This window comes from Zalophus californianus, chromosome 2 (assembly GCF_009762305.2).
Source record: "Zalophus californianus isolate mZalCal1 chromosome 2, mZalCal1.pri.v2, whole genome shotgun sequence".
NCBI lineage: Eukaryota > Metazoa > Chordata > Mammalia > Carnivora > Otariidae > Zalophus > Zalophus californianus.
The window spans coordinates 39,653,432-39,676,459 of NC_045596.1; the positions used below are offsets into that span (position 1 = coordinate 39,653,432).

At 34.6% G+C, this 23,028-nt stretch overlaps 1 protein-coding gene across 4 annotated transcripts in view; it reads right to left on the minus strand.

The window, feature by feature from the left end:
* NFXL1 (nuclear transcription factor, X-box binding like 1) overlaps window positions 1-23,028 on the minus strand; it is a 73,359-nt gene that overhangs the window by 29,263 nt on the left and 21,068 nt on the right. For all 4 annotated transcript variants that reach the window (XM_035726380.1, XM_035726381.1, XM_035726379.1 and 1 more), the window contains 8 exons: window positions 22,484-22,608; window positions 21,431-21,553; window positions 17,634-17,724; window positions 12,441-12,561; window positions 12,049-12,208; window positions 11,223-11,314; window positions 4,756-4,777; window positions 3,765-3,905 (listed from right to left, as the gene is read on the minus strand). In XM_035726380.1, coding sequence (XP_035582273.1) covers window positions 3,765-3,905; window positions 4,756-4,777; window positions 11,223-11,314; window positions 12,049-12,208; window positions 12,441-12,561; window positions 17,634-17,724; window positions 21,431-21,553; window positions 22,484-22,608 — 875 coding nt within the window. The remainder of the gene's footprint in view (window positions 1-3,764; window positions 3,906-4,755; window positions 4,778-11,222; window positions 11,315-12,048; window positions 12,209-12,440; window positions 12,562-17,633; window positions 17,725-21,430; window positions 21,554-22,483; window positions 22,609-23,028) is intronic.

Here is a 23,028-nt window from a genome sequence, read left to right on the forward strand (position 1 = left end):
CACTGTAGCAATAATTAGTACCTCTATCACATTACAAAATTATCCCTTATTTTTAACAACTGGAATAATTAAGTTCCAATCTCTTAGTGAGACTGATGATCATAACAAAATTTTTTTTTAAATCAATGAAACATCACACATCACACACATTGCCCTTAGCAGTGATTCTCAAACATTTTTGTGCATGATCAATCACTTGGCAATCGTTAAAATACTGAGGTAAGACCTGAGATTTTGCATTTCCAACAAGATTCCAGGTGATGCCCATCACTCATACAACACTGCATGGCAAGGGTCTATCACATACATAATTATATATGTGCCTATGTGTGATTATGTACATATATATATATTTTTTTATTTTTGGTACATTTTTTTTCCCAAAGAGAAAAGACTATCTTCATTATTTCTTCTTTCAGTCACTCACAAATATTTGTACCCAGGTTTGCTTGGGAAATACACACACTTCATTTGCCATCAGTCTCACACCTTTCCCCAGTTAAGCACTGTTCCACTCACTCCAGCCAATGAATTAGACAATAGGGATATATTTGTTGCTAATGAATTAGACAACAGGGATATATTTGTTGCTAATTGCTTGTAAGAATAGCCTTGATTGGACTGAGATCTGCCAGTAAGGCCAGAGAGAGACCAGAACAGAGACAAGAAGCAAAAGAGTTTTGATTCCAGTCAATTCAATAAACACTTTTAAGTACCTGCTATGTTGTAGGCTCTGTGCTAGAATTCAAGGTAGAAACTGCATTAGAATTCCAGAGCCATTTGGGTCAAGAGAGACATACAAGGAGATCTTCTCCAATGGGTCTCACTTGAGATGTTACAGTAAGGAATTCATTTTAAAGAGTTTATGAATTACTTCATTTTTAATATATAAATTTTAATGACTGCAAAGTAATCCCCCAAATAATGTAATTTTCACTCACTTACACTGCATCAGCCTTCCTTGAATGGGAGATAAAGATGGACTTGTAGCTAAATTAAGAACTGCACGTAACTTATAACCCATATTTTACCACAGCCATTACCCATGACGCAATGCTGGGATAATCCAAGATAATTCACCAATCACTGTCATATCAGCTCTTGAAGTGAGTTTTTTTTTCCAACTCACTTGATGTTCTGGAAATCCAGAGGAGGAAAGCCATACAGCAGCTATATTCTCACTAAAGTGGTTTTGAATTATTATATTAGTATGATCTTATAATTCTAATATCTTTTTCATTTTATCGTAAGTACATTTTTATTAAGGATTAAAGCATGGATCGATGAAGAAATTATAAGCTATACATTCACATGTCTGCACATGAGCGAGAATGATACTATGGAGGCTTAGGTTATCATGCTTTAGAATCACCAAATCAAAGACCAAAAAAATAACAATGCGAGTGAAATTTTCAATTACAATTCATATTAATAACTTAAACATTTGTAAATTTAATGTTAGTTAATAAAATGAATCTTAAAATGTTTGCTTATTCCTCATTAAAAACACTTGCTAATAGTATTGATTCCCTGAAGAATGGAAGTCTACAAAAAAAATTAAATATTTTTAAAATATGTAATTTTTTATATAACAAAAGTTTATTTTTTATTCACACACCATGTCAAATGTAGCCTGGCAGGGGACTCTGGCAAATCAATCATTCTGGGACACTGGAGGATGGAGACTTAGTTTTTAACTGTATCACATGGGACAAAAAAAGTAGAGTGGTTAAATGAACAGATATTTCTGCAAAGAAGACATCCAAATGGCCAACAGACAAAAGAAAAAGTGCTCAACATCACTTGGCATCAGGGAAATCCAAATCAAAACCTCAATGAGATACCACCTCACACCAGTCAGATGGCTAAAATTATCAAGTCAGGAAACGACAGATGTTGGCGAGGATGCAGAGAAGGGGGAACCCTCCTACACTGTTGGTGGGACTGCAAGCTGGTGCAGTCACTCTGGAAAACAGTATGGAGCTTCCTCAAAAAGTTGAAAATAGAGCTACCCTACAACCCAGCAATTGCACTACTGGGTATTTACCCCAAAGATACAAATGTAGTGATCCAAAGGGGCATGTGCACCCCGATGTTTATAGCAGCAATGTCCACAATAGCCAAACTATGGAAAGAGCCTAAATGTCCATCGACAGATGAATGGATAAAGAAGATGTGGTGTATACACACACACACACACACACACACACACACACACACACACACACACAAACACACACACACAATGGAATATTATGCAGCCATCAAAAAAATGAAATCTTGCCATTTGCAACAACGTAGATAGAACTAGAGGGTATTATGCTAAGCAAAAGAAGTCAATCAGAGAAAGATAAGTATCATATGATCTCGATGATATGAGGAATTTGAGACACAAGACAGAGGATCATAGGGGAAGGGAGGGGAAAAATGAAACAAGATGAAACCAGATAGGGAGACAAACCATAAGAGACTCTTAATCTCAGGAAACAAACTGGGGGTTGCTGGAGTGGAGGGAGGTGGGAGGGATGGGGTGGCTGGGTGATGGACACTGGGGAGGGTATGTACTATGGTGAGCACTGTAAACTGTGTAAGACTGATGAATCACAGACCTGTATCCCTGAAACAAATAATACATTATATGTTAATAATTAATAAATAAATAAATAAAAACTGAAAATGTTGTCAGTTCAAAAAAAAAAAAAAAGGAGAGTGGTTAATGATAAAGATTTCCCTGACTATTTTTGGAGATGAAAAGCATTTCTGCCTATATTTTCTTGGTCAGAAACTTTCGTATGGCCTAGGAAATTCAGAACAGGACCCTATCTGTATCTCTGTTTCAATAGGAGTCTTTTATATTTTATTGCTATTGAAAATACTTTTATTGTTCTATGTTTTTATGTGCTGACGAATTTAAATGTTCAAAAATAAAATTTAATATCATTTAAAATTTGATTAGCTACCTTTATTTTTCCTTGTAAAATGGCAATTTTAGAGATATTTCAATGGTTGACTTCTCATATGCTTTAGAATATGCTTTTAGTGAATTTCACACACACATGCCCTACATCTGTGATGCTATTTACTTTATTTCCAATGAGCAATTGGGAATTTATTAAAATCGGAGGGGAAGATGAACCATGAGAGACTATGGACTTTGAGAAACAAACTGAGGGTTCCAAAGGGGAGGGGGATGGGGTGATGGGTTTGCCCGGTGATGGGTATTAAGGAGGGCACGTACTGCATGGAGCACTGGGTGTTATATGAAAACAACAAATCATGGATCACTACATCAAAAACTAATGATGTATGGTGACTAACATAACGTAATAAAATAAAATTAAAAAAAAATTGTGAACATTTCCTATCACAGATGTTAGGTTTGAAAAATTGCTGAGAACAAATGCTCCAGACTAAAGCCAGAGATATAAATGAACAGAAGTGGAAGTGATATTACTACCTACAATCTAAATAGACACATAATTTCTGTACTTTTATCATAAAATCAAAGCCTATGTATTAACACAGTACAGTATGTTGAGAGAACATTAAAAGGCTTATTATCATGAGTTAGCACAAAGATAAAGAGAAATATATACGAAGCTATTAAAGCTGGTTGTATTAAGAGAGGCAAGGAAGGAGAAGGGATGAGGGCAAGAAGGAATAAAAAAGTTCTAACAAAATGTAAAAATACTTATGGCATAATTATTCAAAAAAATGTTTCAAGCATACTAGAAGCACATACACATTCAACCTAAGGATATTACCTTGTTTTTGCCAACGCAGGTATCAATTTCAGTTACTTTGTGGCATTCTTTCATACACGTGTGATTCTGACAACCTAAGGTTCGTCCACATACTCTCTTACAAGAGTAAGGTCCTACAGCATGGCATGGTAGTGGACTCACCTTAAAAAAAAAAAAAAAAAGGGAGAAAATTAGCAACACACACAAAACCTTCTGAACCCATGTTTCTGAAATGACTCTATTATCATTTGAGAACAAGTTTCATAAAGGTCTAACACATTTTCATTACTAACAGTTATATTCAAAATCAAAGTAACCGATCAAAAAATCCAAAAAATGAATGCCAAGAAGCAAAACATTCTATTCCCAAAAGGGAAATTCAATACAACGATGCTATAGTGACCACATATATACTGGCTAATTCCCAAAAGCACAGTATATTTTATTTTATTTTTTTTAAAGATTTTATTTATTTATTTGAGAGAGAGAGAATGAGAGATAGCACGAGAGGGAAGAGAGTCAGAGGGAGAAGCAGACTCCCTGCTAAGCAGGGAGCCCAATGTGGGACTCGATCCCAGGACTCCAGGATCATGACCTGAGCCGAAGGCAGTCGCTTAACCAACTGAGCCACCCAGGCGCCCAGCACAGTATATTTTAAACATCAGCAGAGGGGCACCTGGGTGGCTCAGTTGGTTGAGCATCCGACTCTTGATTTTGGCTCAGGTCATGATCTCAGGCTCTTGGGATCAAGCCCCATGTCAGGTTCCCTGATCAGGGGGGAGTCTGCTTCTCTCCCTCTCCCTCTGCCTCTGCCCCTTCCCCCACTGGCACACATAAGCTCTCTCTCTCCCACTCTAAAATAAAGTACATCTTTAAAAAAAAATGTGCAGATAAACTCTTGTACTTTTTAAAGCACTAAAAAAATAATACTTAGACTTTGTCATTTCTAACAATCCTCAATAGAAGAGGCATAGATTATAAGCTTTACTTAAAATTTGTGCCTGTAACTCACCTCATGCTTCCCAAGACATTCTCTGCAAGAAAAAAATAAAATGAAACCGTTACAAATTCTTCAAAAAGATTATTTAAAGCAAAGGTGCTAAGTCTACTAGTTTTATTAAGAATAAAAAATAAACATATATGGAAATAATAAGTGAAGATAGAAAACTTGCAGGATACAAAGTTAACACACAAAAGCCAATTGCTCTTCTATATACCAGCAATGAACAACTGGAATTTGAAATTTAAAACATACCACCATTTATATTAGCACAAAAAAATGAAATAGATACAAATCTAACAAAATATATACATGATCTATATGAGCAAAACTACAAAACACTGATGAAAGAAATCAAAGACAATCTAAATAAATGATGAGATATCCCATGTTCACTGATAGGAAGGTGCAAATATTGTTGAAATGTTGCTTTTTTTCCCAACTTGATCTAGATTCAACATAATTCTAATCAAAATCCCAGCAAGTTATTAATAGTGGACACCAGCAAACTGATTCTAAGGTCTGTATGGAAAAACAAAAAACCCAGGATAGCCAATACAGTACTGAAGAACAACACAGTACTGACACTATCCAACTTAAAGACATACTATAAAGCTATAGTGATTAAGACAGTAGAGTACTGTTAACAGAATGGAACAGAACAGAAAGCCCAGAAACAGACCTACATAAATATAGTCGAATGATCTCTAACAAAGGAAAAAGGCAACCGAATAGAGAAGGGATAGTCTTTTCAACAAATGGTTGGTGCTGTAATAAAGACACTGACAGAGAAAATAAATCCCAACAGGCCTTACACCTTTCACAACAGGTAACTCAAAATGGATCACAGACCTAAATGTGGAGTGTGAAACTATAAACATAGGAGAAAATCTAGGTGACATGGATTTAATGAGGATTTTTTAGATCCAATACCAAAAGCATGATCTCCAAAGGAAAAATGGTTAGCTAGACTTTATTAAACCAAAACATCTGTCTTGTGAAAAACACTTAAATGAAAATGCTAAATGAAAACACGTAAATGAAAAGCCACAGACTGGCAGAAAGTATTTGGAAAACATGTATCTGGTAAAGGACTTGTATCCAAATGTAAACAAAATTCTTAAAACTCAATAAGAAAGCAAACAACCCAATTAAAAAATGGTCAAGATTTGAAGAGAGGACACCTCACCTTCCAAAGAAGACATACAGGCAGCAAATAAACGTATGAAAAGATGCTGAACATCATGTGTTATTAGAACACTGCCAATTACAATGAGATGCCACTGCACACCTATTAGAATGACTAAAACCCAAAACGTGGACAGGAGCATATGCTGACAAGAACACAGGGCCACAGGCACTCGCACTGCTGATGAGAATGTAACATGGTACAGTCACCTTGTTGGATGGTTTGGCAGTGTCTTACAAAGCAAAACTAGGCTTATGATATGATCCACAAAAAGTGAACCCTAATGTAAACTATGGACTTTAGTTTATAATATTATTATTCAATATCAGTTCCTCAATTGTAAAAAAAAAACTGTACCACACTAATGCAAAATGTTAATAACAAGGGAAACTATGTGTGGCAGGATCATATGGGAACTCTGTACTGTCTGTGTAATTTTTCTGTAAACCTGAAAATCACCTAAAAAAGATAAAGTCTATTTAAAAGAATTTAAAAATAAACATTCCACTCCCCTTCCCAGGGACTGCTTTAGAAATTGTCTTATGATCCTATTCTGGCCAATGAAATGTGGAAGGAGTTTTGCTATGGGGCTTCTGGAAAAGGCTTCTCACTCTTTAAAAAAAAATGATGATGGTAGAAGGCATAAACAGTTTTTCTTTTTGGAAACTTCCTATCTGGATGGGAGGTTGATCAGAAAGCCAAACAGCCTGACAGCAAAGATGACACACTGAGGATAAAATAGACAGAATCTGGGCCTTTGATGATGTATCATTGCATTAACCAGCTTAACCAACCACGAAGCTGCTCTACCTCCAATCTAACCGTGCAAGGCATAAACATTATTATGTCACTTTTTATTTAGGTTCTTTATAACTTGAAGCCAAAGGCACTGCAAATGATTTAACACATATGTTCAGAATTCTTTTACCACATAGCCAAATTATGATTAAAAGTCATGCTAAGGGACAAGAAGACATGAACATTCTACTCTAAGAAAGAAATCATACTACCTGGATAGTTCATGTGACAAGTAATAATTTTAACGCATACTTTATAATAATTTTATTACACATCCACTGAAAATCATTGTTATCAGAATTAGAAGGATCTTTATGTGTAGGTTTGTCTCCTTTTAAAATTGAGATAAAACTCACATACCATAAAATTTATACTTTTAAAAAGTACAATTCAGTGGTTTTTAGTACATTCACAAGATTATGGAACCCTCACCAGTATCGAGCATATTTTCACAATCAACAGAGAAACCCTGTAACTATTAGAAGTCACTCTGTAGCCCCTGGCAACCACTAATCTACTTTCTGTCTCTATGGATTTGGCTATTTTCAACATTTCATATAAATGGAATCAAACATTATGTGGCCTTTTATGTCTGGCTTCTTTCACTTCGAATACTGTTTTCAAGGTTCATCCATGTTATAGCAGGTATCAGTAATTCATGCATTTTTATAGGTGAATGATATTCCATTGCATGGATATACCACATTTTGTTTATCCATTCATCAGTCAATAGATATTTGTTTCCACTTTCTGGCTATTCATAATAATGTTCCTATTATTGTAACATTCGTGTCCAAGTTTTTTTGGGAACACATATTTTCAATTCTCTCAGGTGTATACCTAAGAGTAAAATTGGTTAAGTCCAAGTTTAGTTTCCTGAGAAACTACCAAACTGCTTTCCCAAGTAGTTGCACCATTTTACATTCCCATCAGCAATGTATGATGGTTCCAACTACTCCCTATCTTCACCAACACTTATGCCTTCTTTATTTTAGCCTTCCTAGTGAGTGTAAAATGACACCTTAACATGGTTTTGACTTGCATTTCCCTAACAATTACTTGAGCATCTTTTCACATGTTTACTGGCCACTTGTAAGATCTCCAGAGGAACATCTATTCAAAGATTTTGCCCATTTTTAAATTGGATTATTTGTCTTTTCATTTCTCAGTTTAAGAATTCTTTATATATTCTGGATAATATTCTTACAGAATATATGACTTGCAAACTTTTTCTCCCATTCTGTGGGTTGTCTTTTCAATTTTTTTATTGTGTTCTTGAAGCACAATTAAGAAATTGTGCTTAATAATGTCCTGACTTTATTTTTTCTTTTGTTGCTTATGCTTTAGGTATCCTATGTAACAAATCACTGCCTCACCCAAGGACACAAAGGGTTACACCTATGTTTTCTTCTAAGAGTTTAATAGCTCTTACTTTTAGATCTTTGATCCATTTTGAGTTAATATTTATATATGTTGTGATGTAGAGGTCCCAATTTCATTTTTTTCCCCTGTGAATATCTATTCTCTCAGCACCATGTGTTGACATAAAACATTCTTCCTCCCACTGAACTGTTCTGACACTCTTATCAAAAATCAATTGACCATAAACATATGGGTTTCCTTCTGGTCTCTCAATTCTATTCCATTGATCAATGTGTCTATCCCTACACCAATACCAGAGATTCTTAACTGCTATAGTTATATAAGTTTAAAATCAGGAAGTGTGAGTCCTCTAACTTTGTTTTCACTTTTAAGAAGATTTTGGCTATTCTGGTTCCTTCATATTTCCATATGAATTTTGGGGACAATTTCTGCATAAAAGCCTGCTGTGATTTTGACAGAGCGTATGTTAAATTTGTATATCATTTTGGGTAGTAGTGCCCTTAACAATATTAAGTCTTCCCATCCACAAACATGGGATGTCTGTCCATTTTTTAAATAACTGTTATCAAAAACTAATTAGAAATAAATTCCTACATTTATGGCCAGACTCTCAATTCTATTCCCTTGATCCATATGTCTATCTGTATGCCAGTACCACAGCCTTTGGTCTTCTTTAATTTCTTTCAAAAATGTTTTATAGTTTTCAGTGTATAAAATCTTAGATTTTTTAATTAAATTTGTTGAATAAACAAGTTGCTTTTTTAATGCTACTGGAAGTAGAACTGTTTTCTTAATTTCATTTTCAGATGGTTCATTGCTAGGGTATAGAACTGACTTTTGTATACTAATGTTTCTTATAGCCTTACCAAAGCCACCGACTTCTGTATACTACATGATCTTGTATATGAAAAATCCTATCATCTCTAACAGTCTGTGTAAGGATTTTTCATATAAAAGATTATATCATTTAAAAATACAAAAGTTTTACTTCTTTATTCCCAGTGTGAATACATTCTTTCTTTTTCTAGTCTAATTGCTCTGGCTAGCCACCTCTAATACAATGTAAATCTAAATAGAAGGGGCAAGGGCAGACATCCTACTCTTTTTCCTGTTCTTAACAGGAAAGCTTTTGGTCTTTCACCATTAAGTACGATTAAGGGTTTTTCACTGACGCCCTTTATCAGGTTGAGGGAGTTTGTTTACCTAAGTTTGTTGAGTGTTTTTATCTAGAAAGTATGTAGGATTTTGTCAAATGTTTTTCTGCATCTACTGATTGTCCTTTATTCTTATGATAAAATAGTACTTTAATATTTTGGTTTTCATATGTTGAATCAACCTCATATTTCTGGGATATATCCCTTTTGGTCCTGATGTACAATTCTTTTTACATGTTGCTAGATTCAGTTTGTTAGTATTTGGTTGAGAATTTCTGTATCTATATATAAAAGGGATATTGATCTATAGTTGTCTTTTCTTGTGATGTCTTTTTCTGCTCTTAGTATCAGGTAAATACAAGCTTCATTGAGTAAGTCAGGAAGTGTCTCCCCATGGTGAAACACTGGTGTTAATTTCTTAAATGTTTGGTAGAATTCACCAGTAAAGTCACTCATCCTCAGCTTTTCTTTGTGGTAGGTTTTGGTTACTAGTTTAATATCTTTATTAGGTATAAGTTTATTTAGATTTTCTACTTCTCTTTGAGTCAGTTTCAGAAGTTTTTGTGTTTCTAAGAATCTGTCCATTCCTTCATGTAAATTGTAACCAAAAGAGGGTAAATGTGGCTATACTAACATCAGAAAAAATAGACTAAGAAAAAAATTGTTTACTAGACACAACAAATATTTTTTGATGATAAAAACCTCCCTCCAAAAATTTTCTCTTCCCCACTGACATCTTTGTAAATATCTTGAATATCCTTATTTTACAAACAGAGAGGATATATGACTTATTCATGGTAGTTATCAGGAAGCACAACACTGGACTCAAGAGTCCTTACTCTAAAACACAATGTCTTGATACATATATATACTCCCAAAAAAACCTTTCAGCAGCACATTCCAGTCAAGTGCAAAGGAAAGACTTTTAAAATTAATTCTTTAAACTTCTAGTAAACATGACTTAGTAATTCCAGGCAGTTTTTCTACTGTCATAAAATATTTAATCCAACCTAAGATTTTGAGGAAATTAATTGAATGAAATAAGATAGGCATATCTGTTAAATAATCCTCCTGTAAGACAGACTAGGGAATTCAAAGACAATTGACTACACTTACACAAACAATTTAAGTGACTATGAGTTCCGCCCCCCACTAATCTAGACTAAAATCACTATGTTTGTAGATACAGCTCCCAATAACACTTTGCCTCCCAACCTGACTGCACAACCAATATATAAAAATATACATTCTACTTAAACTCAGAGGAAAGATGTGGAAGGACATAATGGGAGAGCTTTTAAAAGGAAATAAGAACTGTCTCTTTAAAAAGATACCTAAGACATACCAATATTCAGTTTGGAACCTTAATGGTAGAAAACAACCTGTTTTCTAATTTTACGTTAGTTCCCAGAATTCTGTGCTTCTTTTACTCCTGTATTCTATAACCTCTACTCAAAAGTATGAACCACTCCATGATTCATATTACCCTAGGGTTTGACTCCTTACAACCCAGTCCAGGTCATTTCCTGGGAACACTACATTCCAGAACACTACTTTCTTTGATTTTCAATGTTTCCTTCAAGTTTGCCTTACCTACAACCTGGCTCTCCTCTGTCCTCAAGGAGCTCACAGACTAGCATGGGTATCAGGAAAACTAACAACAGATGATGATCTCTTGGATGAATTATTCTAAGTGTGAGTTGCTATGGAAATTCAGAAGGACATTAAACTCCAGCTGGGGAAAAGACTCAAAAAAAGATATCTAGAGGTTTTCAAGCAGTATGTAAAATGTACTTAGAAAAGAATGAGGCTGAAGACAGAGAGACTGGTTTATGGACTAGGCCTGAAAAAAATGATGAACTGAACACAGAAAAAGGGGAGAAGGTAATTTAAGATAAACTTAGAACTATGTAAAAAAAAATTTATTTTTTAAGTTAAAATACTAAAATACTTACATAGGAATAGGAACTTGACATGGAGGACACGGTAATGCAGTCTGAATAAATTCTGGCTCCAAAGGCTGTTCCCAAGGGCCTGTAGGCTGGTGCTACAAGTAAAATACGTAACAATTTAAAGGCAGAGGAATTAAATCATATGGCCAATATAAGAATCTAAGAAAATAGTCCCACATATCCTCTATTCAAGCAGGCTGAAATTTTTTCAAGTAACCAACAAATTGTGCTTACTGAAATATTTTATTCCATCTGTACTCTATCAGATGTTCCCCTCCACACACATCTGATGCTACAAATGAAGGCAGATTCCAGTTTTTAAATGGCAGAACAAAGACAAAGTAGTTTCCTTTACTTCTTATTAGCCAAAAGGGGAATGAGAAACAGCACTATAAAATCCAACTTCCACCACTAGAATGTAATCTCCATTATTTGTTCACTGTTGTCTCCCTAGCAGGTAGGAGACTGCTTAACACACAGTAAGGACTCAATAAATATTCACTAAGTGAATGAATCTTTGAGGAAACCAGAAGATATCTGTAACCCTGAACCACAATATATGAAGGAAGACTGCCGAACTCATGTGTATCAGGATGATAACATGATTATCACACGTTCTTAGCAAATATCCATTTACTGGTTTCTCGCCTTTTCTATGCCATGAGCTTCTTAGGACAAAAGATCAAGTCATATTTACCTTGTACCCCAGCTCCTATCACAGTGCTTAACACCCAGCAGGTACTTAATCATTGCTTGTTGAAGGACTAAGTAAAATTAAGAAAATATGACCCACAGAAATGCACTACCTCTTAATAATATATTCCCTTACCCTGCCAATTTGCTTTATTAATGCTTGATCATGACATGGAGCAGGACACAAGTGACCACATTTCTCCAAAACTTTTTGGCAAGGTTGATGACATGGAGGACAAGAGCCAAAGTGACAGCGATGTTTTTCTTGACTTGTATGATGGCAAGTTGGTGGTCGACTAAATCATAAAATACAATTTTTTAAATTACTTTTGATTAATGAACAATTATATCTAAAGTGCAATTATCTATTTAAGTATCTTCTGATTCCATACAGAACAAGAATACTGTGAATGTTAGTATTTTAGAATATTAATGCAAAATTTAAAAGACTAACAATATTTAAAAATCAATATGAATTTAAATTTGCTAAGACACCAGGTGTAAGTCTGTGCAGAACCTCATACTAACCTACATTGCTCTTTGCACTTGGGTGGTCTTGTGGTACGTTCCCGGCCACAGGGCACCGTCACCTTTGTATTACCACAATTGCACTTCACGTCTACAGTTTCTGGGCAGGGATAACAACTGCCTGAAAAAAAGGTCTGAAACTTAAAAAGAAATGTCCTTAACTATTCAAATGACAATCAACAACAGGATCAATGAATTTGGTATTCACACAACTGGATACTCTACAATGAGAATAAAGAAGCTATGTGAATGAACCTCACACACACAACACCGAACAAAGGAAGCCAAACACAAAGAGTATGTAGTATATGAGTCCGTTTACATGTAACAAATAGGAAAAACTAATCTATACTGTTTGAAAGCAGGATGATGGTTATAAAGGATACAAGGAGGGTTTTGGAAATACTGGTAATGTTCCGTTTAATCATCAGAGTTTTGGTTACCTGGTTATGTTCAGTTTGTAAAACTTCATCAAGCTATACACTAGTTATCTGTATACTTTTCTATATCCACACTGGTAATTCAATTAAAAAGTTTTAGAATTTTCTTTAAAATTTGCTAAAATTCTAGTCTAAATAACATTTAACACATTACTCAGTCATCACTACACAAGCAGAATAGATTTATCTCTTGGAAAATCTAATGTTATCAATAAACTTTTGGCTTATTTTCATACATACTAATTTTTTAAATTTTTTATTGTTATGTTAATCACCATACATTCATACATACTTCTATTCAAGTACATTATTTTTAGATAAATTCCCCAATAAGAGTAATTTCTCTCATCAGGTTATTAACAAGCACAGTCAATTTACTATTACTCATGCTTTGTGAAGGACTAATTCTAAACGCTCATTTTAGGTTATAATTCCCAAGTATTTCTGTTCTAAACATTTCAAAAAGAAAAGTTATTTGGGTTTCAGTTTTTTACCTACTTTTGTTACAGGCTGGTAGGAATACACAAAAACAAAATGAAAGAAATTTTTTTAAACTGGCTATAAAATTCTCCCCAAGGCTCTGACATCATCTTCAGGGTTTTCTTCCCACTCTAGTGTCCCCACTAAGTAAGGTTCCCCACTAGAAATGAAATAGCAAGAAGGGAATAAAAGTCTTCAACTAAGGAGTGAGGATCGTAAAAGACTGCTGCCTATGTGTCAGGACCAAGCAAAATACTGAAGAGCAGTTAACCTGACAAGAAACAGACTAATGATGAAAAGTACCCTAGTTAAAGCCTCTTATAATAGTTCCTAAAAGGAACAGAAGGATTCTGATTCAAATAATGAACACAGAATAAGGAAATGAGAGTAAAAAACAACAAAGGGAAAAAAATAGATACGTACTGTACTACTGTACAAGTTACCAAATTTTTACTTCAGTGTTTTGGTAAGTATAATCCAGTGAAGTCTTTTCTTGATGGTAATGCAAGCCAAGTTATCCACAGGATCAAATTTTTATTTTATCTTTCCAAAAGAATGACCAGGTGTCATATTTTCTAAAAGTTAATAATGACCTTTAAGTCTGTTCTCATTCAGCATATCATTTTCCCCTTAATAATTTTCATTCACCTTCAGCAATTCAAACAGGAACTTACCAAACATAACACCTTTCTGCCACTCTAAACTACAGCATCACTTTTCCTTTTTTGAAAATTAAATCTTGAGAAAAATAAGGGATAATTTCTTTGAAGTCTTCCTACCGATTAACAGAATTTGTTACAGATTCCTGTACAACATGACAGATAAAGTAGCTTCAATGATAGTTTTAAAATGAAAAAGCAGCATACAGAGTACAACTCCAGTGACCAGTGGGTCAACAGCCAAAATGGGTACTCATCCAGTAATTCCAGAACCACAGAAACAGATGACCCTGAACTTAAAGAACTGTAAGTCAAACTTTCATATTCACAGTGAGAACACGCAGTGTGCATCCTTTTCCTGTGAGTTACAGTATAACCTTGATCATGGTGTCTCGAATGATGGAAAACGGTATGAAATAATGGTTCTATGTATCTTACGTGGATCAGACAAATGGTGAAAGCTGCACAACACATCTTCCACATACTTTCCATTAAGGTAAATTGTTAGGGGCTAGTAAGCTTCTTTTTTAAAAAAATAAACGCTCTGCCAAAAAAAAAAAAACTGAACCTGGATCTGATCAAACCTCTACATCCCACTAATAATTTATAGGAAATACAGGAGAAAATGTCAAATGATACCACAGACAGCAATCTGTAAAATGCAGACTCTGTGACTAAATAAAGCAACCTCGTTTCTCAAATAAGAGACAAGGAAAAAGAAAAGGAGACAGAGGAGGGAAAGTAGAGATTCACGGACTTTAGAGACATCAACCAATTGCAATATGTCAGTCTTACCAGGTTTTTGAGTCATACAAACTAAATTAAAAAATGAAGATATTTATGACACAAGATAATTTGAACAGCAGATATTTGCTGATATTAAGAAATATTTTAACTATTTTTAGGTTAAGAATCCACCTTTTAGAAATGAACACTGAAGGATTTGTGGGACTTGCTTCAGAACAACACAAGCGTGAGATGTCTTTTGACACTCCTCCACTGAGTACGATGCTTGCTCTACCCTTTCTGCAGGTACTCTGTTATCAGGTTAACGACGCGCCCTTCAATTTCGAATTAAGTTTACATCAAATATGAATGTTGAATTTCATCAACTGTTTTTAGACATTTACTAAAACAGTTTCACTTTTCCCTTAGACTATTAATGCAGTGAATCACATCATTAGATTTACTAAAGTTAAACCAATCCTACATTATTGGAATAAACCCAACTTGATTAAGAAAGATTAAGGTTTTAGATAGCTAAAACTATCATACTGGGTAGCTGGATTTGAGTAGCAGTACCTTTAATATTTTACAAATATGTTTTGAGTTAGATTGGCCTATAATTTTCTTACTTTCCTTGTCAGATGATATAATGAGTTGGGACATGTTCCTTTTTTACATATACTCTCAAATAGTTTATGGGGAGACTGAACCTACATACATACATACACACACACACACACACACATCTTAAATGTTAAAAATCATGTGTAAAAATCAGCTAGGCCTGGTGTTTCCTTGGTGAGAGAATTCTAAACTATTGGATCCAATTTCTTTAATGGCAATACAACTAGTTAGGTTTTCTAATGAAAGTAAAGGCCAGTGTTTTAACAACAGTCAACAAGATCCTACACGTATTCTTTCTCCAGCAATCCTTTATCCCACCATCTCTTTGACCTCATCTCCCATCATCTGTCCCCTCTCAAGGGGGACACTTACTTCAGTCCTCTCTGTGAATTCTTTCAAATGCTCCTGTCTCAAGGCCTTTGCAATTACTGCTTTCTTGCCCAAAACACTATCCCACACCCTCTTTCACATGGCTTGTAATCCCTTACTTCTTTCGGGATTCCTCTCAAATGTCATCTTTCTAGAGTCCTCTCCTGATCACACTAGAGTTTCTTTCTATAATTGTCACTACTTAATATTCCATATTAATTTGATTACTTACTTATATTCTAACTGGGGTAGTAAAAAAATAAGTTCCATAAGAGCAGGGACTTTGTCAGTACTGTTCAATTACATATTCCCAGTGCCTGGTACTTAGTAGACACACAAAAATACTTTTTTAATTGAATTAATGACTAAATTTAGAGTCTAATAAAATCTAATGAATCGATGATATAATATGACCTTAAAAAAATAAAATTCTTTCACAATTTAAAGACACCAACAAATCAGAGAACACTCACAGGAAAAAGTCTATGGGGTTAATTCAATCTGCCACTTCTCCTAACAGGGAGGCAATGAGATAGGATGGAAAGATCATTAAGGTGTGAGTTCACATCTGACCCTGCAACTAGTTCTATGACCTTCAGCCAAAAGTCTCTTTGCCTGTTTCCTTACTGTACAAAACAACAGTAGCACAATATACTTTTTGAACTTTTGAGAGGATTTAGAGATTAAGGGAGGTATCTAGCATCCACCTAATCCCAAAGGAAGATAATAAAAACAGTATAGTTTGTCCCAGGTCATAATGCCACTAACCAAGCTGCAGAGTCCAGACTTCAATCCTAAAGTCCATGCCCTTTCTACTGCCCTATAAAATCAGTATTCCTTTTCATATCAACCAACTCCAAACAGGTAAAGTTAACTCAGTTTTCTTTTTTAAAGAGAGACAGTGAGCACGAGCAGGGCAGGGCTAGGGTAGAGGGAGAAGCAGTCTCCCTGCTGCGCAGGGAGCTGAGGATGCAGGAGGCTCCAGCCCAGGACCATGATCATGACCTCAGCTGAAGGCAGACACAACCAACTGAGCCACTCACATGCCCCGTTAACTCAGTTTTCAGTGTCTAATAACTTCAGCAACCCTGACACCCTTTCAGGAGGTCTAAAGGTCTCACATGCATAGCGTAGTTTTCCAGATGCCATGGGTCAAGTGGTATAATAACAAATTGCATGCAGAAGCACACATGTGAATTTTGCCTATTCTCCAATAAGGAGACATTAAAGACATTTGCAGAAATGTAAAACAATATCATTCTTCTCACTACACTTATTCAGAAAATAGTGTAATTTTAGTCACAAAAAATGTTACTATATTAAGATGTAATGGGTTTATTATTGCTTTTTTTAAATAAAATCATAAACATTATTACATTTTATTTTAACTTCAAATACAATAAATACCAATAGATAAAACCAACATTACCAAAAGGTCATTGGTTACAAAAAGAATGTAAGAGGATCCTGAAACCAAAAAGGCTGAGAACCACTGGCTTAGGATACATCCAATCCCTTACTAGACTTGATTCCATATAAATGTCTAAAATTCAAAATAACACTGAAAAACCTAAGAACATATTAATTAATATAAAAACTATGTGAGAAGGTTAGGAAGAAGTAAGGAAACAACATGGTGTTATAGACAGAACAAAACTTTTATATTCAGAAGGCCTGGTTCAAATCTTAGCTATCCTGCTTTACTAGGTATTTCTCAGAGTAAGTCACTGAAGTATCTTCAGTTCAATCTCTTTGTCCATAAAATGGGGAGACTGGTGACTGCCCTACCTTCTCAAGGTTGTTAAGAGTAAGATAATGAATGTAAAACTTTCTTTATCAACTATAAAGCACGGTATCAATAGAAACATTAAATTACAGCTATTGTTAAATTTTACCTCTGTGGCAGACAGATGGACATTTATGGTTTCTACATCCTAAAGTCCGTCCACAGTTTTGATCACAAGGTGGACAGTTTCCAGGGCAACACTGAAGGGAAAGCAATATATAAAGAACAGGTCATTTGAAAACCACACATAATATGAATGTCATTACTAGTTATTCTCAGAACTCATGAAAAGCAAAAGATACTTCTTTTCACCATAAGAATAAAAGTACTCAAGAGGATCAATATTATTCTAAATAGACAGACTGTATTAAGAACTTATAAATTTAAAGAGACCATGACCTAATTTAATGAAATCAAGCTAAATTTCCTTGCCCTTTAATTATTCTGTAACTTAAAACAGTCCCATTAGATAATTTCATCCCTACTTATCTATGCAGAGATGGCCAATATTAATGAAAGGAATGGATTTGGTCAAATCTCACAGTCAATTCAGGCAAACAATTAAGTCTATCTTTTAAATTATTTAATGAAAATAAATCAATGTATGGTTCAATGTATAGATTAGTTTGGCAGTAATTTTCAAACCCTGGCATCAAAGACTAACTAAAAGAGAGAAACAGAGAAAGACTAATTGCTTCTAACTTTATTTTCTCACCTCCCTGCCTTCCAATCCATTTGTGCAGACCTCCCCCAATTTCATTCATGAACACACAGCAACTGCTTAAAGCCCATCTTGCCATCCTAACTCCTTCCTTGACCTCTCATACATCCAAACTTTGGGGAAAAAATACAGACTACAATTGTCTTAAAGAAACTTAGAGTTGTAACCAGCTTAAGAACAAGTTTCAGTGTATAAAAATGGCTCAAAACAGAATACACACTATTGAAAAGCAACTAAAAGTCAAAATAGTTCATTCAATTAAGCAAATATTTACCAAGTAGTACTATGTGCCTATCACTCTGCCAGTAACAATGGGAGAAAAGAAAAAAAGAAAGTTATGTGGTCCATGCCTTTCGACATATTTCTGGTTTTGACCATGATGGAGTAATAATGATCAGATTTACTCTTCGCTTTTAAACAACCAGAATATCAGGCAAAATATATGAAGCAACAGTTTTTAGACATTAGACGATCAGGCAGCACAGGACAAGAATCTCTAAGAGAAATAAACAAGGTGAGTTCTATGATAGTACTTGCTTAGACCTGGCGGTTCCCAGGAAAGAAGACCACAAGCAGAGTCTGGTGGTCTCACCAAGTTGAGCAGACAAAATTCATAGTTCAGAGAGGTCAGTGTGGCTAGAATTTGTGGAGAAGTGGTAGCAGTACAGACAAAGTTCTGGAGAACTCAAGAAAGGACCCCTTGAGTCTTCGGCTGAGTACTGGTCTTTACACAGGAAACTACCCAAATCTGAGAAAGAACCACTGGAAAGAGAAGGTACAACCATTTCCAGAAATTATTCAAGGCTAGGAATAGTTTGTGTTCCCTATGGACAGACTGGAAGAACCTCCTAATATACAGGCATTAAGTAGAGTACTTAGAAGAATTATTACCTCAGTAATGACACCAAATTAGCCCTAGATAAAAGGGTGGCCTCATCCCACCTAACAAAATTAAGCCTCAAAAGAACCAAATGATCTCTAAATAACTTGACTTCAACCCAGAATGAAGCTTAAAAATATTTAAAGAAATACAAAACAAGGGGCGCCTGGGTGGCTCAGTCGTTAAGCGTCTGCCTTTGGCTTGGGTCATGATCCCAGGGTCCTGGGATCGAGCCCCATATCGGGCTCCCTGCTCCGCGGGAAGCCTGCTTCTCCCTCTCCCACTCCCCCTGCTTGTGTTCCCTCTCTCGCTGTGTCTCTATCAAATAAAGGAATAAAATCTTAAAAAAAAAAAAAAAAAGGAAGAAATACAAAACAAAACAAAACAAATCTCCAGCATCCAAAAATGTAAAGTTCACAATGTCTGGAAACCAGTAAAAAATTACCAATCAGGAAAATATCATCCAAAAGGAGAAGAAAAATCAATCAATAGCAATAGACCCAAAAATGATAGAGGACAGAATCAGTAGGCAAAAACATTAAAATGGGCATTATAAAAGTATAGCCCACCCACATATTCAAGAAGATAGAAAAAAGCATGAGCCTGCTAAGGACAGACACGGGAGACATAAAAAAGACTCAACTCCAATTCCCAGAGATAAAAAAGTACTATGTCTGAGATAAAAAAACATAGGAAGGGATAAACATCAAATTAGACAATGCAGAAGAAAATTAGTGAACTGAAGACAAAGCTACACAGGCTAAAATAAAACACAGAAATTAAAAGGACTAAATAATAAATGGAGCATCAGTGAGCTGTGGGACTTCAAGCAACATAACATACACATCATTGGAGTCTCAGAAGGTGATGCATGGGGGAAAAATATCTGAAGCAACAAAGAATGAAAATTTCACAAATTTGATGAAAATTATAAACAGATCAGAGAAACTCAACAAAAACTAGGCTAAAGAAACAAGAAGAAAGCTATACACAAGAACACCACAAATAAACTGCTGAAAACCAACAGTATAGGGAAAAATCTCTAAAAATAGCCAAAGAGAAAAGAGACATTATATACAGTACAGAGGAACAAAGATAACAATCACAGCATACACTTTTTTGGAAAAAAAATGCAAGCTAAGGGATAATGGAGCAACATCTTTAAAGTATGGGGGAAATGTTGTCAAACTAGAATTCTACTGTAGAAATATTTTTCACAATGGCTGAAGTCATTAAAGGTAAAAGACGTCATGAACAGCATTATAAAAAATATTAAAAGAAGTCCTTCCAACAAAAAGAAAATGAAAATAGAAACCCAAATCTATGTAAAGGGATGAAAAGCACCAAAAATAGTGAATTTGATGATAAATATATAAGACTACTTTTCTTATTTTTTTCAAACTCTTTAAAAGATATCTGTCTATTTAAAGCAAAAGTAAAAACAATGTATTTGGGGTTTATAAAATACATGGATATAAAATGTGTGAGAATCCAATAAAGGAGTTAAAATGAATCATTGAAAAACAATACTTGATCAAATAGAAAACACAAAAGAGGGAAAAGGAACAAACAACAGATGGGCAAATAGAAAATAAATAGCAAAATGACAGATTTAAATCCTACCATATTAAAGATCACATTAAATGTAAATGATCTACGCCCAAATTAAATGACAAAGATTGTCAACATTTAAAGTGGAAGATATTATAAAATATCTAAATGTGGTCTATAAGAAATCTACTTTAAATATAAAATAAGTTGAAAGTAAAAGAATAGAAAAAGATATCTGTATTAACATTAAACAAAACAGCATCACAATATTTCAATAGATTTAAGAACAAGGAAACCTTACCAGAAATAGAGGAATAATTCATAATGATAAATGGAACTCAAAAAAACTACAAATCTACAGACTCAATAAAATACTCCAGTCCATCTTAAATGGAACCAAGTGTCTATAAATACGATTTGAACACTAGAAGTTAAGCCTCTACCACCAAATGAACTATCACTCTAACACTACTATGATGTTTTAAAATCCAGGGAACAGAAACAGCCCAAGAACCAAGTTAAAAGGTTTATGCCCAGGACCAAAAAGAGACCCTGTCATTTAAAAACCTTGGTAAGATTTCCCACTAATATAAACAATTAAGATTAATCTAGAATATTTATTAGTATTTCATATGGAAAGCAAAGAACATGCTTTAACATCTGAAGAATAAACCATGATGGCACTTATCACAGGCTCAAAAAGTACAAATTCAAGACAATTTTTAAATCCGTTTCCCAGGCTTACTACACATACCTTTCTCCTACACTGATGCTTCTGACAGTCCCGCATCTTAACACACTTAGTCTCACATAGATAAGGTTTATGACATGGCATTCGTTTTGTATGCTTTCCACAGCGACAATGCTTTTCCACTTCCTGGAAGAATCGAATGAATGTTATTAAAACTAACTTTTGTTGACATTTTCTCCCCACATTGCAATCTCTATTAATTAGTAAAGAATGAAGAAGGAAAAGTTTTAAAAGTCTTTCATATAAAGGACTTTACCAAAAATAAAGCTGAATTTCCTAAGACATTTGTTTGTATCTTACTTTGTTCCAACAAAGACTTCATAGAACTCCCACTATTAAATTTAGTAAAAATTGGATATTCAATAGTAAAACAACTGCACACATTAAAATAACATCTAGTTACACCATACCATCTGCCCATCTTGTTTCAGTAAAAGAAAAGAATTGGATTATTTAGTAGTATGGTCCAAACCAAAATGACATATATAACGTTATTTAACATCTCACTTCCAGGCATTTATTTCTTTCCATCATCACTAGGCCGACTTATCATTGCTTTGAATATCTTCTGAAAACAAACAACCCCATGCTAGATTATAAAAATGACAATGTTTAAACTTTTACAAAGCAAAATCAAACAAAGGGTAATTTTTAGATTTGACTGTTGGCATACTCTCCTGCTTCTCTACCATAAACATTAGGTCACTAAGCTCATACAGATCATCACATAGATGTTTATGAAAGTAATGGAAAACGGGCGCCTGGCTGGCTCAGTCGTTAAGCATCTGACTTCGGCTCAGGTCATGATCCCAGGGTCCTGGGATCGAGCCCCACATCAGGCTCCCTGCTCAGCGGGAAGCCTGCTTCTCCCTCTCACTCCTCCTGTTTGTGTTCTCTCTCACGGTCTCTCTCTCTCTCTCTGTCAAATAAATAAATAAAATCTTCTAAAAAAAAAAAACAAAAAAGAAAGTAATGGAAAACAATTATAGCATAATCCCATTTGACATACTATGACAGGTGGTTTTTTAAAATTAATTATTATAGGAGATGACTAACTTGTCTGCATGTTTCACAAGGACCTCGGTGACAACGCTGTGAACATCTATGGATTCCACATTCAAGTACTTTGTCACAGCTATCTCCACAAGTTGGTACATCTTCTGTACACGGCAAAGAAAACTCTAAAAGCAGACAAAAAGTCAAAGTTAATAAGATACATTATTATAAAGCACTAACAACATGCCATGTTCTTTTGGCTCCCTAAAGAATGACAGCCCTTTCAGACTATGAATTTATGCATCTACATAGTTATTGGAAAGAGCTAAATTTAATGAAAATAATCACTAATAAAAAAGTTTGTTTTTTAAAAAGAATTTGACACATAACAAGTTACCATCCTCAAGACACATGTTTATGAGCTAACTACTTCAGAAATACTTACCTAAATAAAAGAGTAAGACCATATAAACCTCTATGAAGACTTCTACAATAAATAGAATTATAAAAAGAAAATTTGCTCTTAACAACCTCACAGGATTAGAAAAAAAAAGATGTAGACTTGAGAACATTATGAAAATGACCTTTAACATATACATACTAAG